Here is a 14,464-nt window from a genome sequence, read left to right on the forward strand (position 1 = left end):
TCACAACAGCTCCAAAAGCACAGTCTGACAACACTGCTCTTCCCACGAGCCCCTGAATATACCTGGATCTTACTTACTCTTGCATCCTTGTCCCCAATAAGACAAACAGCCCGCAGAGAAGGGACCCAGCGTTTAAATTCATTCATCCAGTTGTGTAAAGTTGATTTGGGAACCAAAACCATGTGGGGTCCAGGAATGTTCCGATAGTGCTTTAGATACCCAAGCAAAGCAATCGTTTGTAAAGTTTTTCCAAGACCCTGAATTAGCAACAAGAAAAAGAGACGTCACAAAATTTCAGATAATGAAACATTTTGTTAGCACTAACACTGGAACTGAATTATTTACCTATTCATCCACATGTATAACCATGACTCTAAGAAAAAAAAACAACTAAAAATACAACGAGGGGGGAAAAGTCAACTTTGATTCTTAGTCACTATTTACTGAGTCAACAAAAGAGGAATGCCACATGCCAGGAGCCACTGGAATGGAGGAATTCTAAACACATTCAATCCAATCCAAAAAATATCAATTACAGACATTCTGGTGGGGGGGGAGAGAAGAAATACTATCTCTGCCTTCAGAGAGCTTGTGTTTGGGGAGACATTTGGGTAGGGGGCTTACTCTAAAGAATATAATCCATATATACACAGGATTATTTAAGAAGGAAGAGAGCATTACTCACTAAGTAGGTAGGGAAAGGCTTAGACCACAGGAAGTGTAGCCAAGGTAAGCCTTGAAGGAAGCTAGGTGAGAGGCAGAAGAATACATTCCTGGCATGGGATTTTTGCCTATAGTCTGTACAAAGGCAAGGAAATGGGAAATGGAAAGCTAAGTTCTTGAGATCAATTAGTAGGCCAATTTGGCTGGAACTGAGTAGAGCCCTGAGAAACCTGACAATCTGTTTTGTGCTTCTGGATGGACTCAGTCAAATTACGCACTTTGTGCTTATTCCTCAAGGAAGGCTTCCCTTTAATGAGCTATTTGTGACTACTGGCCCCCTTGTTTCTCAATGTCCTCAAGGAGCTGTCCTTTGATACTCAAGCCAAATCGAGGTGCCTATGGCATTCCCCCATCATCCTATAGCTCTTTCAGATATTTAATGTCATTATTAGGCTATTATATTATACTGGAACTATATATGGGGCATTCAGAGGCTTCTTTGGTTAAGGTAGATTCCCGTGTGGCTCCAGAATCCACTAACTGGGAGTACACCCATTGAAGTCCTACCCCATTATACCAGAGGTGACTCTAGCATCTTGAAGGTTCTGGCAGACTTAATTAAGTCACAAAGTGTTCCAATACAGACCCAGAGATAGACAGACTGTCACCCAAGGGACCAGCCTCTTATCACATGGCTTATTACCAGAATGTTGGTCACTAAGTAATCAATTTCTTTGACATGAATGGATATTGATCTCCACTGCTGCAGAGAATGACTGTAGATTCAATCCAAGTCAACAAACATTTATTAAGCACCTACTATGTACAAGCACTGGAGAAATAAAGAAAATCAAAAAGTCTCTGCCCTTAGAAATCAATAACATGGCAGCCACTGGAGTATATCAGAGAACCACTAGGTTAACCAGAACGGCCCCATTCCTTTTTATCAATTACCATTACTTTTGTCTAGTACCCTAAGGTAATGTTACCTCAAAATCTGCTGGCTATTTACAGATTCATTTTAGTGTAAGGAATTCTGGGTTATCCTTGAAGCTCTAAAATAGAACTAAGGCAGGGGAAGGGAACCCAGTATTGCAGGGTAAAAAGCACCGCTTCAGCAGATAGATGTGATAGTAATGGCATTTAAAGATTCCCCCTGTATTGGCTTGGTTTTCAAATTGATTGTGTTAAAACCCAGAGCTTGTTAATCCCACCTGTGGGATAGAATTGTTGATGTGAAAAGAAAGTCCTGAACTGGGAGGAGCTGGTGACGTAGATTTGGAGAGACAAGAGGGAGGCAGAAGATCTTTTTTGGAAGCGGCACCCACGTGGAGGCAGAGAGAGACTGAGAAGGATTGCTGAGAGCCACTTTGAATCTCCCTGGACTTTTGAGACCTGCCCCCGGAGCTGCCAAGGACTGAGGAGACATGGCTGTTTTGCTGGTACTTTGTCTGTCTGTTTTGATGTTGTTTTGCCAGATTTGTCCACTGGTGAAAGACAGTCCTTTTGTTGAAGAAGTCCTGGAACCTGGCTTTTGGTTAAGAAGCCCTGAGACTGTCCTGCAGACAGAGAGTGAATACTGTCCACTGGTGAAGACAGTGCTGTTGTTGCAGGGGTCTGGAGACTGTCCTGCAGACAGAATGAATGCTGTCCACTAGTGAATGACAGTGCTGTTGTTGCAGGGGTCTGGGAGCCTTTCTGTTGGTTCAGAAGCCCTGAAGAAGGATTTTCTTGTTGTATGTTTACAGAAATCCTAGGAGAGGGTTTTGCTAATGTTTTCAGGGGTTCTAGGACTGTTCTACAGACAGGATGAATTAATGAAGGGACTGGCAATGTATCTTGTGGCCTTGCTAAACCTTGTCTCCCCAGGAACTAAGATGCTGAGAACTTGCCTCGAGTCAAGATGAAGAAAAGACCTCCATTTGAGTATTAAGTGCTGTGTTTAAACTTGATGTAACTCTGGGGTAGATTCAATTGTGATCCAGGGGTGGGGAACTTTTGACCTTTTTGTGTTCTATGGTTGAGCAAATGAATGTATTTTACTTATGTTTGGAAACTAATCTCCATTTGAGAAGAGGGGATTTGTGGTGGACTAAATGAAGGTATAGCCTAGGGGTGGAGAAGTATTTAGACCAGGAACTTTGTAATTGATTGAATGATTGGAAGGTCCTGGGGTGGGGTAGTCCTTGGAGATTATTTAATCACATTTAGTAAATGCTGTATTTGGAATGATGTCATGTTTTGATCTTCTCTGTTCTTGGTTTGTCACTGAATAAAATGGAGAGCACCTATGCTGGTATTCTGAACATTGGGAAATTGCCTTTCTTTGGGTATTACAGTACAATAGAACACAAGACTCGAGTCAGGAAGATCTGACTCTGAATTCCACTTCATTCACGTAACAGCTATGTGACCCTGGACAAGTCACTTTGGTTCTTTGAGTCTCAGTTTCCTCTCCTGTAAAATGGGGATAATAATAATAATACACTGGGTTGTTGTAAGGAACAAATGAGATCATATTTGTCCAACATTTTGCAAACCTTGAAGCACTACAGAAATGCTAGTTGTACATATTACATACAGAACAAAAGGTCTTGTTTCCGCCAGAATTTGGGAATTTGGGAAACTGATCAGGAAAACTATTTTTATAAACTTTACTAGGCATTCCACGTAGGTACTACACCATGAGGACAATATGAAATAACCAGCCTCAAGGTAATAGATAGCTTTCTCCATAATTAGGAACTAATTTCTTTCCCCACACTGAGACAGAAATAATTCTGATTTATCTAAAGCCTTTGAAAGGACAGGGAGTCACTACAATGACCCCAGGGATTCCATAGCTAGGCATATACCCCAAAGAGGTCACTGACCAAAAGGAAGGTTCTCTCTATACCAAAATATTCATAGCATCACTTTTCATAATAACACAAAACTGGAAACAGAGTAGATGCCCAGTGACTGGAGAATGACTAAACAAATTGTCATCCTTGAATGTAATGGAGTATTACAGTGCAGTAAAAACCATCCAACACAATGAATACATTATGCATGGGAAGACTTACCTTAACCAATATAAAATGAAATAAGTAGAACCAGGAAAAAGACATGCACAATGACTACAACATTACAAACAGAAGAACCAACCCAAAATAAATGCAACTGCATGTTACCACATTATAAAGAACAAGTTTGGTCCCGTAAAAGAGACAGAAGAAGATGGAGCCCCCAGCTCCTTGGGCAAAAGTAGGGCTCAACAGGTAGGGAATACTGGACTTAAGGTCAGATTTCTTTAATGTGTTCATTGGTTTTGCTCAATTGTTTTTCTCTTATTCCTCTTCTTTAAAAATTCCTTGCTATAAGGGAAGGGGAGAGGGATGCAGGGGAAAATATTGGCACTGTAAAAACAATCACAATAAAAATGGATTTGCAAAGAAAAGAAAAGTAATCCAGAGCACACTGTTCTGTCAGCAGTTCCTTACCATTTCATCTGCCAGAATGCCGTTAACTCCATTTTCATAAAGGGAGATCATCCAGTTCAAGCCCCTAACCTGATAATCTCGCAGCGTTCCTCCTTTCACATCTGCAGAATTAAAATTAGATCAGCCATCTTACCATAAAGTCTCTTTTTCTTAAAGGCACCAAGTAACATCGTCCTTAAGCCAACCTGGAAAAAGTCATCCTGACAGTGTAGTAGTACTCACATGAAGGAGACACTTCGAATCGGACACAAACGTTCGATGTTTTTCGGCTCTCGGACAACAGTTCCTCGTCTTCTTCTTGCTCAGTCCGTCTGTGGCGGTAGCTGAAAGGGACAATGAAAGAAGTACCTACCTTCATGTTCAATCTGAACTTGGGCTTTAGAAAGAAATGAATGATGGCTTCCTTGTCTCCTCTGTAATTCCACAGGACACATTTGCATTCTGGCTAATCTGGGAATAAATCATCATTAAGCCTGACTTGGGAACTTCTAGTGGAAAGAATTTTTGCCAGCTCCATAGCATACTAGCTAAGCTTACCACAATCTATTCATTTGTGACTGAGGTTCGAACATAGGACAAAAGAAAGATGCAAACATACTCCCCAGCTGAAAGAAGGCATTGCTTTTCGTCACGCTTCACTCGGGGACGGCCCACTTTCACCTTCAATGGCGATGTTGGAGATTTCTGAGCAGCAGGCTGAATGAAATGAGCAAAAAGCTCTGTCTGCTTTAGGAGAAATTCAAATCTTTTCGCTCGGTCTGCTTTCTAAAAAGAAAAATAATACATTTATAACATCTATTAATTGTTATTAGAAGCAAGGAAATTCTGCTTTAAAGACCCTCTAGGGGCGGCTAGGTAGCACAGTGAATACAGCACCGGCCATGGAGTCAGGAGGACCTGGGTTCGGATCCAGCCTCAGACACTTAATACAAAAACTAGCCATGTGACCCTGGGCAAGTCACTTAACCCCAATTGCCCTCCAAAAAAAAAGACCCTCTAGTCTGATAACATAATTCACCTTCTCTTCATTCTTAAAAATCCTTGTAAGACAACAATCAAAGAAACTTATCATGGAGTCAGGACGACCTGAGTTCAAATCCGGGCTCAGACACTTAACACAAAAACTAGCCTTGTGACCTTGGGCAAGTCACTTAACCCCAACTGCCCTCCAAAAAGCACAAAAAAAAAGAAACTTATCAGTGCTGCTTCATAAAACAAAAGGGGGTGAAGGGTTGCTGATTTTACCAAGAAGAAGATGTTAAGAGACTAGATTAGATAACATTCAAGGACCCTTTCAACTGCAAAATTATTTTGTCAGACCACTACACTGTGTTTATTTATATTATCCCACCTTTGATAATTTACTGCCCTTGACCCAGGCAAGTCACTTCCCCCACCTGGGCCTCAGTTTCCTTATCTGGAAAATAAGGGTGTCCTACTGTATCACCTATGAGGTCCCTTCGAGCTCTCAAGGGATGAGCCTATGATCTTTTTAGATCAATTAAGTTAATATCCCAGTCCCTGGAATAATTTAGTAAGCCCCTGAAAATAAGCAATGTGGCCACCTTTAACACTTAAGACCAAAAGAAAGTCATCTTTCTGAAAAACAAGGTGGTAATGGAACCTGGATTCAGCTCTCATTTACACAGCACCATATATAATGTACTATCCTGTAAAATGCCCAAACATTAATTTGATCTTCCAGTCGGGGAAGTGCCATCTTACAAATGAGGAAACTGAGGCTCAGGCAAAGATTTAGTGACTTGCTCAGGATCATAGAGCTAAGAAGTCCCTTGAAATGGTCCATGCATACCAAATTCTCTGAAAGCCTCATATATAAATCTCATATAAAATCTGCTACAAAATTAAGAATGTAAGCCATTACTGTTAATGAATAATGTAATGCCATATGCTAAACTCTTTTAGGAATATTCAAACTATAGCTAAAAATCAATACTAGCTTATCTCCTATCCAAAGTGCTTCAATAGCATTTTATAAGGCTGGCAAACTTTTCTCCATTCAAATACAGTACCCGGGAAGCTTGTATTACATCAACATATAGGCATTTTCACTGGCTGGCCCCCATGCCTGGATCTCCCCTTTCTGGCTTCCTGGCCACTTTCAAGTCCCAGCTAAAATCCCACCTTCTGTGGGGAAGCCTTTCCCAACTCCTCCTAATGCTTCCCTCATTTCAGTATTCTCCATTTATCTTCTACATGGGTTGTTTGTACCTAGTTCTTTGACTCTGATTTCCCCTATCAGACTCCTGAGAGTTGTTCAAGGCATGGACTGTCTTTTGGATCCCCAGCACAGTTACTGGCACCTAGTAAGCACTTAGTAAATGCTTCCAGAAAAACCAACTCTTTAGATCATTCAGTGTACTAAAGCTTCAGACATCACAATATCTGGGGTTAATTCTCAAAACATATATTGTTCATGCCACAGGAGGGCAACATGGCATTTGCCTTTGCTAGAAAAACACTCCCCTACAGCCAGATCACAGCATCTCTTTAGGCAAATCAAAGAGTTCCCCAGATACGGAGCAGACCCACAGAAGCCCACCATGGCTCACTCCATCTCTTTCCTAGACTAAAAGGGACTCTGAGTACTTAAGGACAGGAAAAAAGAACACCTGGAAAAGCTCTTTGTCTGATTCTCAAATTTATGTTAAACATATTCAAAACAGCAGCTGGAAGAAACCTAAAAAAGTTTCCATTTAGTTCTGTCCTTGGTTTTGTCCCCTGAGGACAATCATTCTTAGGGCTAGTAAGTAACACATCAGCTATCTGTGTAAGACAACGGAAATTGGGGAAAATAAAGTGCCAAGGAGCTAATGCCACCATCTTTAAGTAACAATCTAAAACACAGGTGTGAGAACAGGGGCACAACCATACACATATACACATACACACACACACACACACACAAAACTCTCTCTCTCTCTCTCTCTCTCTCTCTCTCTCTCTCTCTCTCTCTCTCTCTCTCTCTCTCTCCTCTCCTTCTACCTTTCCCAAAACAGTTTTCATTTAACAGCCTTCCCCCAAAAGGTGAAATTCAATGACCCCAGAGATGATGATTGAGGCACCTCAATCACCCATATTGTCTCATCTGATCCTTACAACAAAGGGGGAGGGGGCTGGGAGGTTGGGATGGGAGGCTAGTCAAAATTAAAGCCCCCCAGATGGATTCTAATACCTGAAAACTAAAATGTAATCTGAAAAATATGGGACACAGATAAAGTATCTTCTCTAAGGAACATAACTAACTTACTTCAATCACATTTCTCTCAACTTACTACAATTCAATCACAAAAGATACATAGGTTTATGAAATGACCTGGGAATGCCTCAGTTTCCCCAGCTTTAAAATAGGGCTTAAAATAGCACCTATCCTTCAGGGTTGCTACAGGACTCAAAAGAGATCGCCCAAGTAAAGTACTATGAAAATCTGAGCTCCAATTGGGTATTTTACCCTATAGGAAAGTAGGAGGGAAGGGGATAAGAAGGGGGATGACAGAAGGGAAGGCAGATTGGAGGAGGGGGTAGTCAGAAGCAAACACTTTTGAAAGGGGACAGGGTCAAAGGAGAAAATAGAATAAATGGGGGGTGGGATAGGATGGAGAAAAATATAGTTGTTTACAACATGACTACTATGGAAATGTTTTGCTTGACTACTACGTGTATAATCTATATTGAATTGCTTGTTTTCTCAATGAGGGTGGGTGGGGAGGGAAGAAAGGAGAGAATTTGTAACAAAGTTTTAAAAGCAAATATAAAAAAATAAGATATACAGGCAATGAGGTAGAGAAATATATCTTGCCCTAGGAGAAAATAAAGGGGAAGGAGATAAGGGGAAGAGGGGTGATAGAAAGGAAGGCAGACTGGGAGAAGGGGTAATCAGAATGCTGACCATCTTGGGGTAGGGGGAGAGGAGAGATGGGGAGAAAATTTGGAACTCAAAATCTTGTGAAAATGAATGTTGAAAAATAAAAATTAATTAAGGAAGAAAAAAGAAAATGTGAGCTATTATTATTTATCATTATTATTATTAAGCTATGTGAAAAATGCTAGCTATTACTAGTTATTAATGTTGCTACAGGGGGTCCAATGGGATGGTAGAAAAGAGGTCCAGGAAGCAAGTCATAACTTCTCTGAATGTTACCTTCCTCAGCTATAAAACTGGGGAGCATTTGGGGGGATGGAGCAGCATTAGCCTCGAATCTAGAACCAAAGAAGTCTGGAGATACACAGGACCACAAGGCTCCTGGAAAATTCTTTGTTACTGTGATACTTCCCAAAACTACAAAAAAATTAACCACCCCAATTTGCTCAAGCAAATGCACATACCATCTTCTCTTCGTATTCGGAATCGATTTCCTTTTCAGGTCTGCAAGTTTTAGGAGGAGGTTTCAGTTGAAAAGGAGGGGCAGTTTTCTGCAATTTTCAAGAACAAACAAGGTCAGCAGATAACAAGATATATCCTCCTTAAAACAATAACAACAGAAATGTTCTTGGTTGACTCATGAAAAAGAAGTAAAATTGCTTTCAACAGACAGAAGAAAGTTAAAGTCATTTAGCTGTATGACCCTAGACAATTTACTTCACCTTGTTTGCCTCAGTTTCCTATCTGTCAAATGAGGTGGAAAGGGAAATGTCAAACCACTGGCTGCCTTCAAGTCCCAGCTAATGTCTAAGAGAACACTGAACGGAGTCAGGGAGAGGAGAGGGTGAAACACCACTGGAAGAACTTAGTAACAAAACAATCTTTAGGACCAGGGTCCCAGCCCAGGCTGCCCAAAGGCACAGACCTTGGGAAAAACTCCTAGAGGGAAAAGACTGTCTTTGCATTTCCACCCACGCTTCATCCTCATTTTTTATCATTCTTTCACCAGGTCAGTCCAAAAAATTAGATCACTGAATATAATAATTTTTAATTAATTTAAAATGAATAATGTTCAGTACATTCTGACAACCTAGAATATACCAAGTTAAAGAACATGATTAAAAGGCAGAAATCCTGATTTCCATTCATGGAAATAAAGTAGGCTCTTAGAAAACCAGAGTTAGCATTTTTATAAATTTATGTTTTGATGAGTAGTTTTTAAAATGTTAGTACTGATGTAGCATGAAGAAAATAAAAGCTCTGGCTTAAGGCCAGAGGCTGCCTCCTTTTTAGGAATTGCTTCATCTCTACCACCTGGTGCAGGGCCTTTCCCAACATAGGCATTGCCATCATTCCAGAGAAGTCAAAAGAAAGGAAAGATACAGCAGAGACACCAGGCAGTCAGGCAGGAAAGTTATTAAGCGCCACACATACAGAGAATAGCAAAAAGACAAACTGCTCTCACAGAAGTGACACATGGCAGTGTTTCTCCCATTAGAACCAAAGAACTGTAGTTCTTCAGTCATTGCCTCAGTTTCCCTATCTGAAAAAAAAAAAAAACTGTGCTGGAGATGGAAATGGGAAACGACTCCAGTATCTTTGCCAAGAATACCCCAAATGGCATCACAGAAGAGCAGAACATTTTTTTAATGAAAATAACTAAACAAAAAAAAATTGTGGGATGGAAATATAGAGGAAGGTTACTATTCTATAAGAAACAAGGAATATGGTAAATAGGGAGAAGAGAAACCTTAAGACAATAGAGACAACTGGTAAATATCTATTTAAACACCAGGAACAGTTAAGCTGTGGATACAAAAAGAGAAGAGACAGACAATCCCTGCCCCCGAGGCACTTACAATCTAATGGGAGAGCCAACTTGCAAACAAATATAAACAAAGCAAGTTAGGTACAGGATAAAAAGGAAATAATTAGTAGTGGGAAAGCCCAGGAATTAAGAGCGGCTGAGAAAGATTTCCAGCAAAGAATGCACAAAGACAATAATGTAAATAATGTAAAGCACAATAAGAAGCAATTGAATGCTGTGGAATTCAAATGACCAAGCTGGCGCACATAGAAGGAAAGAGGGAGCATGTAGCTCCCTTCTGTGCTAGAGTGAGGCATCATGGGAATAAAATAGTTATCTACCCTCAGACTCAGAAGGTGGCTTTGCTGAACTGCTTTGGTTCTCCCTTTTCATTGATATTTATTACAAAAGATGACTTGTTGGGTAAAGTAGGTGAGGAAGAAGCTATGGGGAAATTAAAATAATATCAAAAGGCATAAATAGAAATGAAATATTGGTTCCTGTGAAAAACTTCTGGGTTGATGTGGTCTGATTGTACACACTGAAAATAATGTTTGGTGTATCTTTGTTTTCAACAAACTGGAAAAGTAACTCAAGAGGCATTATGGGGGTAATGTAATGTATAATGAGCCAGTCAGAGAGGCAAGAAGGCCTGGGTTCAAATCCCACCTCAGATAAATCCTTAGCCCTGTGGCCCTGGGGAAGTCACCCTCACAACACCCAGGACAATCCCATCAGACTAAACATTCCTCTGAAGAACAGCTGTACACCAGGATTGGTAGAAGTAATTCCTAAAAGGGGAGATCCCCTCAGGAACCTAGCCAAGGGAGGGTAGGGGGAGGTGGGGGGGGGGACAGTGGGAAAGCTTTCCACATCAAGATTTGTGTGATGAGAATAATACAGTTCATCTGAACTAGTAATTTCTGAAACTTCTCAGTGTGGAAGAAAGAACACTAGACAGAAACAGGAATCCTGGGTTCTAATCCTATTTCTAATCAAAGAACAAGGGGGAACCAGGCCCCACAGGCTCTAATTCTGTATAAGCTGTTGGTGAGGAGGTGAAATCCAGTTTTCCAATTTCATAATGCTGAAAATTGCCTCATTCTTCAGGCAAGAATATAAACATATACACAAAAACTTTTATGAAAAGAAAAAAAAGAAAACCTTAATCAGACAAAGCATTTTGACTCAATAAGCTTTTGCTAACTTTTCAGAAGAATCTGCAAACCCCCTGTGGATTTAATTTATATGCTAATTAAAATTCTTGATCTGGGAGCAGGAGAGACCAAGTTTCCTTTAATTAACGTGCACTCCCTTCCCAAACTATATTTTTTTAAACCTACCAGGTAAACTTTGTCCCCAAAAGTATGAACGTTGTTTTCAACCAAGTCGGGAGATTTAGGGGGGATGGTATTCAAGTGGAATATCTTTGCCCCCACAGGAGGAATGCAGAGAAAGGGAAAAGGAGGAAGTCTGCTAAGAACCCAAGAAGTTAAGAAGGCAGAACCAGGAGACAAAACACAAGGACTATAATAGGAATGGCAATGCCTGAAAAGCAGCGCCTGCACCCAGAGTTCAAGGACCAGTGTGGCCCAAAGAAGAGATGACGCAACACCTTCCTACGGGAGAGGAAATGAACTCTTAGAGGAAAAATGTGGCCCCCAAGTCCCGGGATGTTTTCACTTAACTGTTTATCTTAGTTGCTGGAGGGAGAGAGGGAGGGATGGAAAACTGGAAAAAGGACTGATACCCAAAAAAAAGGTAATAACAAAACTTTCTTTTCATTTTCCAAAAAGGAAAAAAACCATCTAAACGTGGTCCAGTAAACTTTTTAATTTTGCGGCAATTTTTATTTTTAGTTATTAATAGCAAGAGAATGTAAGACAGTGTCATCATTTTAAAAATCACAGGACTTTGTTCTTTCTTTTCCTCTTTTTTCTTTTCTGGTCAATTCAGTTTGTGCCTCTAAGTCTCCATTTCTCCATCTGTGAAATGGGGATAAGAATATATATATATGCACAGCCAAACTCACAGGATTGTTCTAAGGAAGCTCTTGGTAAACTTTAAAATCCTACAGATAGAGGCACTATTGGTTTTTCCTGACATTTTTGTATCTCAAAATACCTTCTCTAATAGAACCACCTTAGCTACCTAGAAAACACATCCCAGAACCAAGAAGAGTTCCCCAAAAACCTGTGATCAATCAAAAGAGAAGTCACAAGTCTCTTATGTAACTCACTCACTGACTCCTCACGTGCTCAAACCCAGACTATTTACTCTTATTTTTCACAATATTCTAACAATATTGTTTATCAGGTTTACTAGTACACAGCAAGTTAGAAGAAGGGGGAAGAGAGAAACAGGAGAACCAGAAAAAGTTACAGAAGAAAAGAAAAAGCACAATAGCTTGTAGTCATGTAAAATATAAAGTATAACCTAGCTTCTCTCAGCCTAAGTTTACTCATAAAATGGGGATAATAAAAGCACCTACCTCTCCCAACCAGGGTGAAGATCAAATAAGAAAGAAAAGTGAACTGAAAACCTTACTATTTAAATCCTAGCTAGGTATTATTGTTATTATTATTCAAATAGTTCCACAAAGATAGTCCCCAAGGGCAGAAGGTAAATGGATCATTAAAATACCCTTTTCAGAAGAATGAGGCAAATAACGCCTCCTTTAACTGGGCAGAGGTGAGAATCAAGAGAGACAAAGTAAGCCAAAAGTCTATAGCCCACCTTAAAGAAAGTTATGGGGGCGGGGGTGGGAGAAGGTTCCAAAAGTCTCTGTGAAATTTCAAGACATTTAAACAGAAAACTAAGTCTTTTGAAACACACAGAAAAATACTAGCTTTCATCATTATCAATAATAATAAAGATTATTCTTTTCTTTCCTTTTTATTCAGCTGGTGGAACACAACAATTAGAATCCAGAAGAGCTGAGTTTGAATCCTGTCTCAGGCACTCACTAGTTGTGGGACAGACCCTGGGCAATCTCTTAACCTCGCTTGCTTTAGTTTCTTCATCTGTAAAATGGGTGTTATGATATCACCTACCTCATAGGGTAGTTGTGCAGATCTAATGAGTTAACTTACTGTAAAGTTGCTTTACAAACTTTAAAGTGCTAACATAAAAACACTACCTATTAGTATTTTCTGTAATTTCATTAGTGTGACTACTTCCCCCACCCATGCAAATCACAAGCCCTACATAACTTAGTAAAGACAAAGTCTTCAAGAATTACTGCACCCCCAAAATTCCCCACCCGGAGGTCAACCTTGCTCATTCTTTGGCCCTTTCTCGACACTTTGCTTAGACAACAGACACACACAACTGACATATAGTCTATCACAGGCTCTGACTCAAAACCTGGGAAGGCCCAGCCCAAGATGTATAACTGTTCCCACGTCCTTGTCCTTGGCACTCTTCTGTGTCTTCAGCTGGGAGGCCATCAGGGAAGCTCCCTTTCCCATCATTCATCTATCTCTTCAGTATCTTTTACATTTCTTGTGCACCAGTCTTCGTTATTACTACAATGTACCCAGTATACAATCGTCTGTGACTCTGTGACTACGACAATATATACAGTATGTCCTAAAAGTCTAATTGCAATTTAAAGTTTTGGGGGTAGTTTTTTTATTTGTTTGTTCTGCTTTTTTTTGGAGGGCAATTGGGGTTAAGTGACTTGCCCAAAGTTACAAGGCTTAGTAAGTGTTAAGTGTCTGTGTCGAATTTGAACTCAGGTCCTCCGGACTCCAGGGCTGGTGCTCTATTCACTGCACCACCTAGCCGCTCCTTAAAATTTGGGGGTTTTTTTGTAATGGTTGAAAAGTACACTAAGACTTTTGGGACACCCTGCATAAGAGGAACGGGAGGTAACGTTAAGGTATTCAGTGTTTACAAAATCTGGGGTTTGTTTTTTTTTTTTTTTATAAAGACAAAAGCAAATGCCAGAGCAAGGCACTGGCCTTAAGGATTAAGTACCATCCTATTTCACAATTTGGGAGATTGAACGTATTATCATCTGCCATTTGGGAGCCACAAACAGCCCAGCACAGTGTCATTCCCAGGGAATAAGAGATACACGCTCTTTTGAGTCTTTATTTAAAAACCGGTTAAGCTTTGCTCCCTACTGTTCTTTGTAGCAAACTATGGCTGAAATTAGAGGGTGGTTTGAGCATTTTCAAGGGTTAAGTGGCAAAGGAACTCAGAATTTCACTAAACTGTCTCCTTTTAAGCTCTGTGCCTGTTCCAGCTTCTAAGAGTAAAATCTGCCACAGGTTCTGTGGGGGAAAAACCTGCTGACTTTTAAATCACTTGTAAGGAAGAGTAGTAAGTGATTTTGTGGCGTGGCAAGGCAAGAGGGAAGTTATTGATTGTCCTCTAAAGGCTGACATTTGGTCCACCGACATCATCACGTCATAACCCAAGCCAGGCCACTTGAGGGCCGGGAAGCATCATGTTAATTACCCTACATAGTAAAAATGCAAGCCTGGCATGCCTTAAAAGGCAAAATCTCAATATATGGAGAGACTATCACAAAAGCAATTTGGAACAACAACATCTTAGCTGTCCCCTTAGTATCTTCGACCGTGAAAACTAGGAGCTACGGTTCTTAATCATGCCTCCAGG

At 40.3% G+C, this 14,464-nt stretch overlaps 1 protein-coding gene across 3 annotated transcripts in view; it reads right to left on the reverse strand.

Moving 5' to 3' along the window:
- Positions 1-14,464, reverse strand: part of SMARCA1 (SNF2 related chromatin remodeling ATPase 1) — a 114,449-nt gene that overhangs the window by 97,265 nt on the left and 2,720 nt on the right. For all 3 annotated transcript variants that reach the window (XM_069074042.1, XM_069074043.1, XM_069074041.1), the window contains exons 2-6: positions 8,493-8,579; positions 4,744-4,910; positions 4,368-4,468; positions 4,146-4,246; positions 78-257 (exon numbers count right to left, since the gene is read on the reverse strand). In XM_069074042.1, the coding sequence (XP_068930143.1) occupies positions 78-257; positions 4,146-4,246; positions 4,368-4,468; positions 4,744-4,910; positions 8,493-8,579 (636 nt within the window). The remainder of the gene's footprint in view (positions 1-77; positions 258-4,145; positions 4,247-4,367; positions 4,469-4,743; positions 4,911-8,492; positions 8,580-14,464) is intronic.

Source organism: Petaurus breviceps, unplaced genomic scaffold, assembly GCF_028583685.1.
Source record: "Petaurus breviceps papuanus isolate PSGF00001 unplaced genomic scaffold, PetGlider_PUasm1.0 90881, whole genome shotgun sequence".
NCBI classification, from domain to species: domain Eukaryota; kingdom Metazoa; phylum Chordata; class Mammalia; order Diprotodontia; family Petauridae; genus Petaurus; species Petaurus breviceps.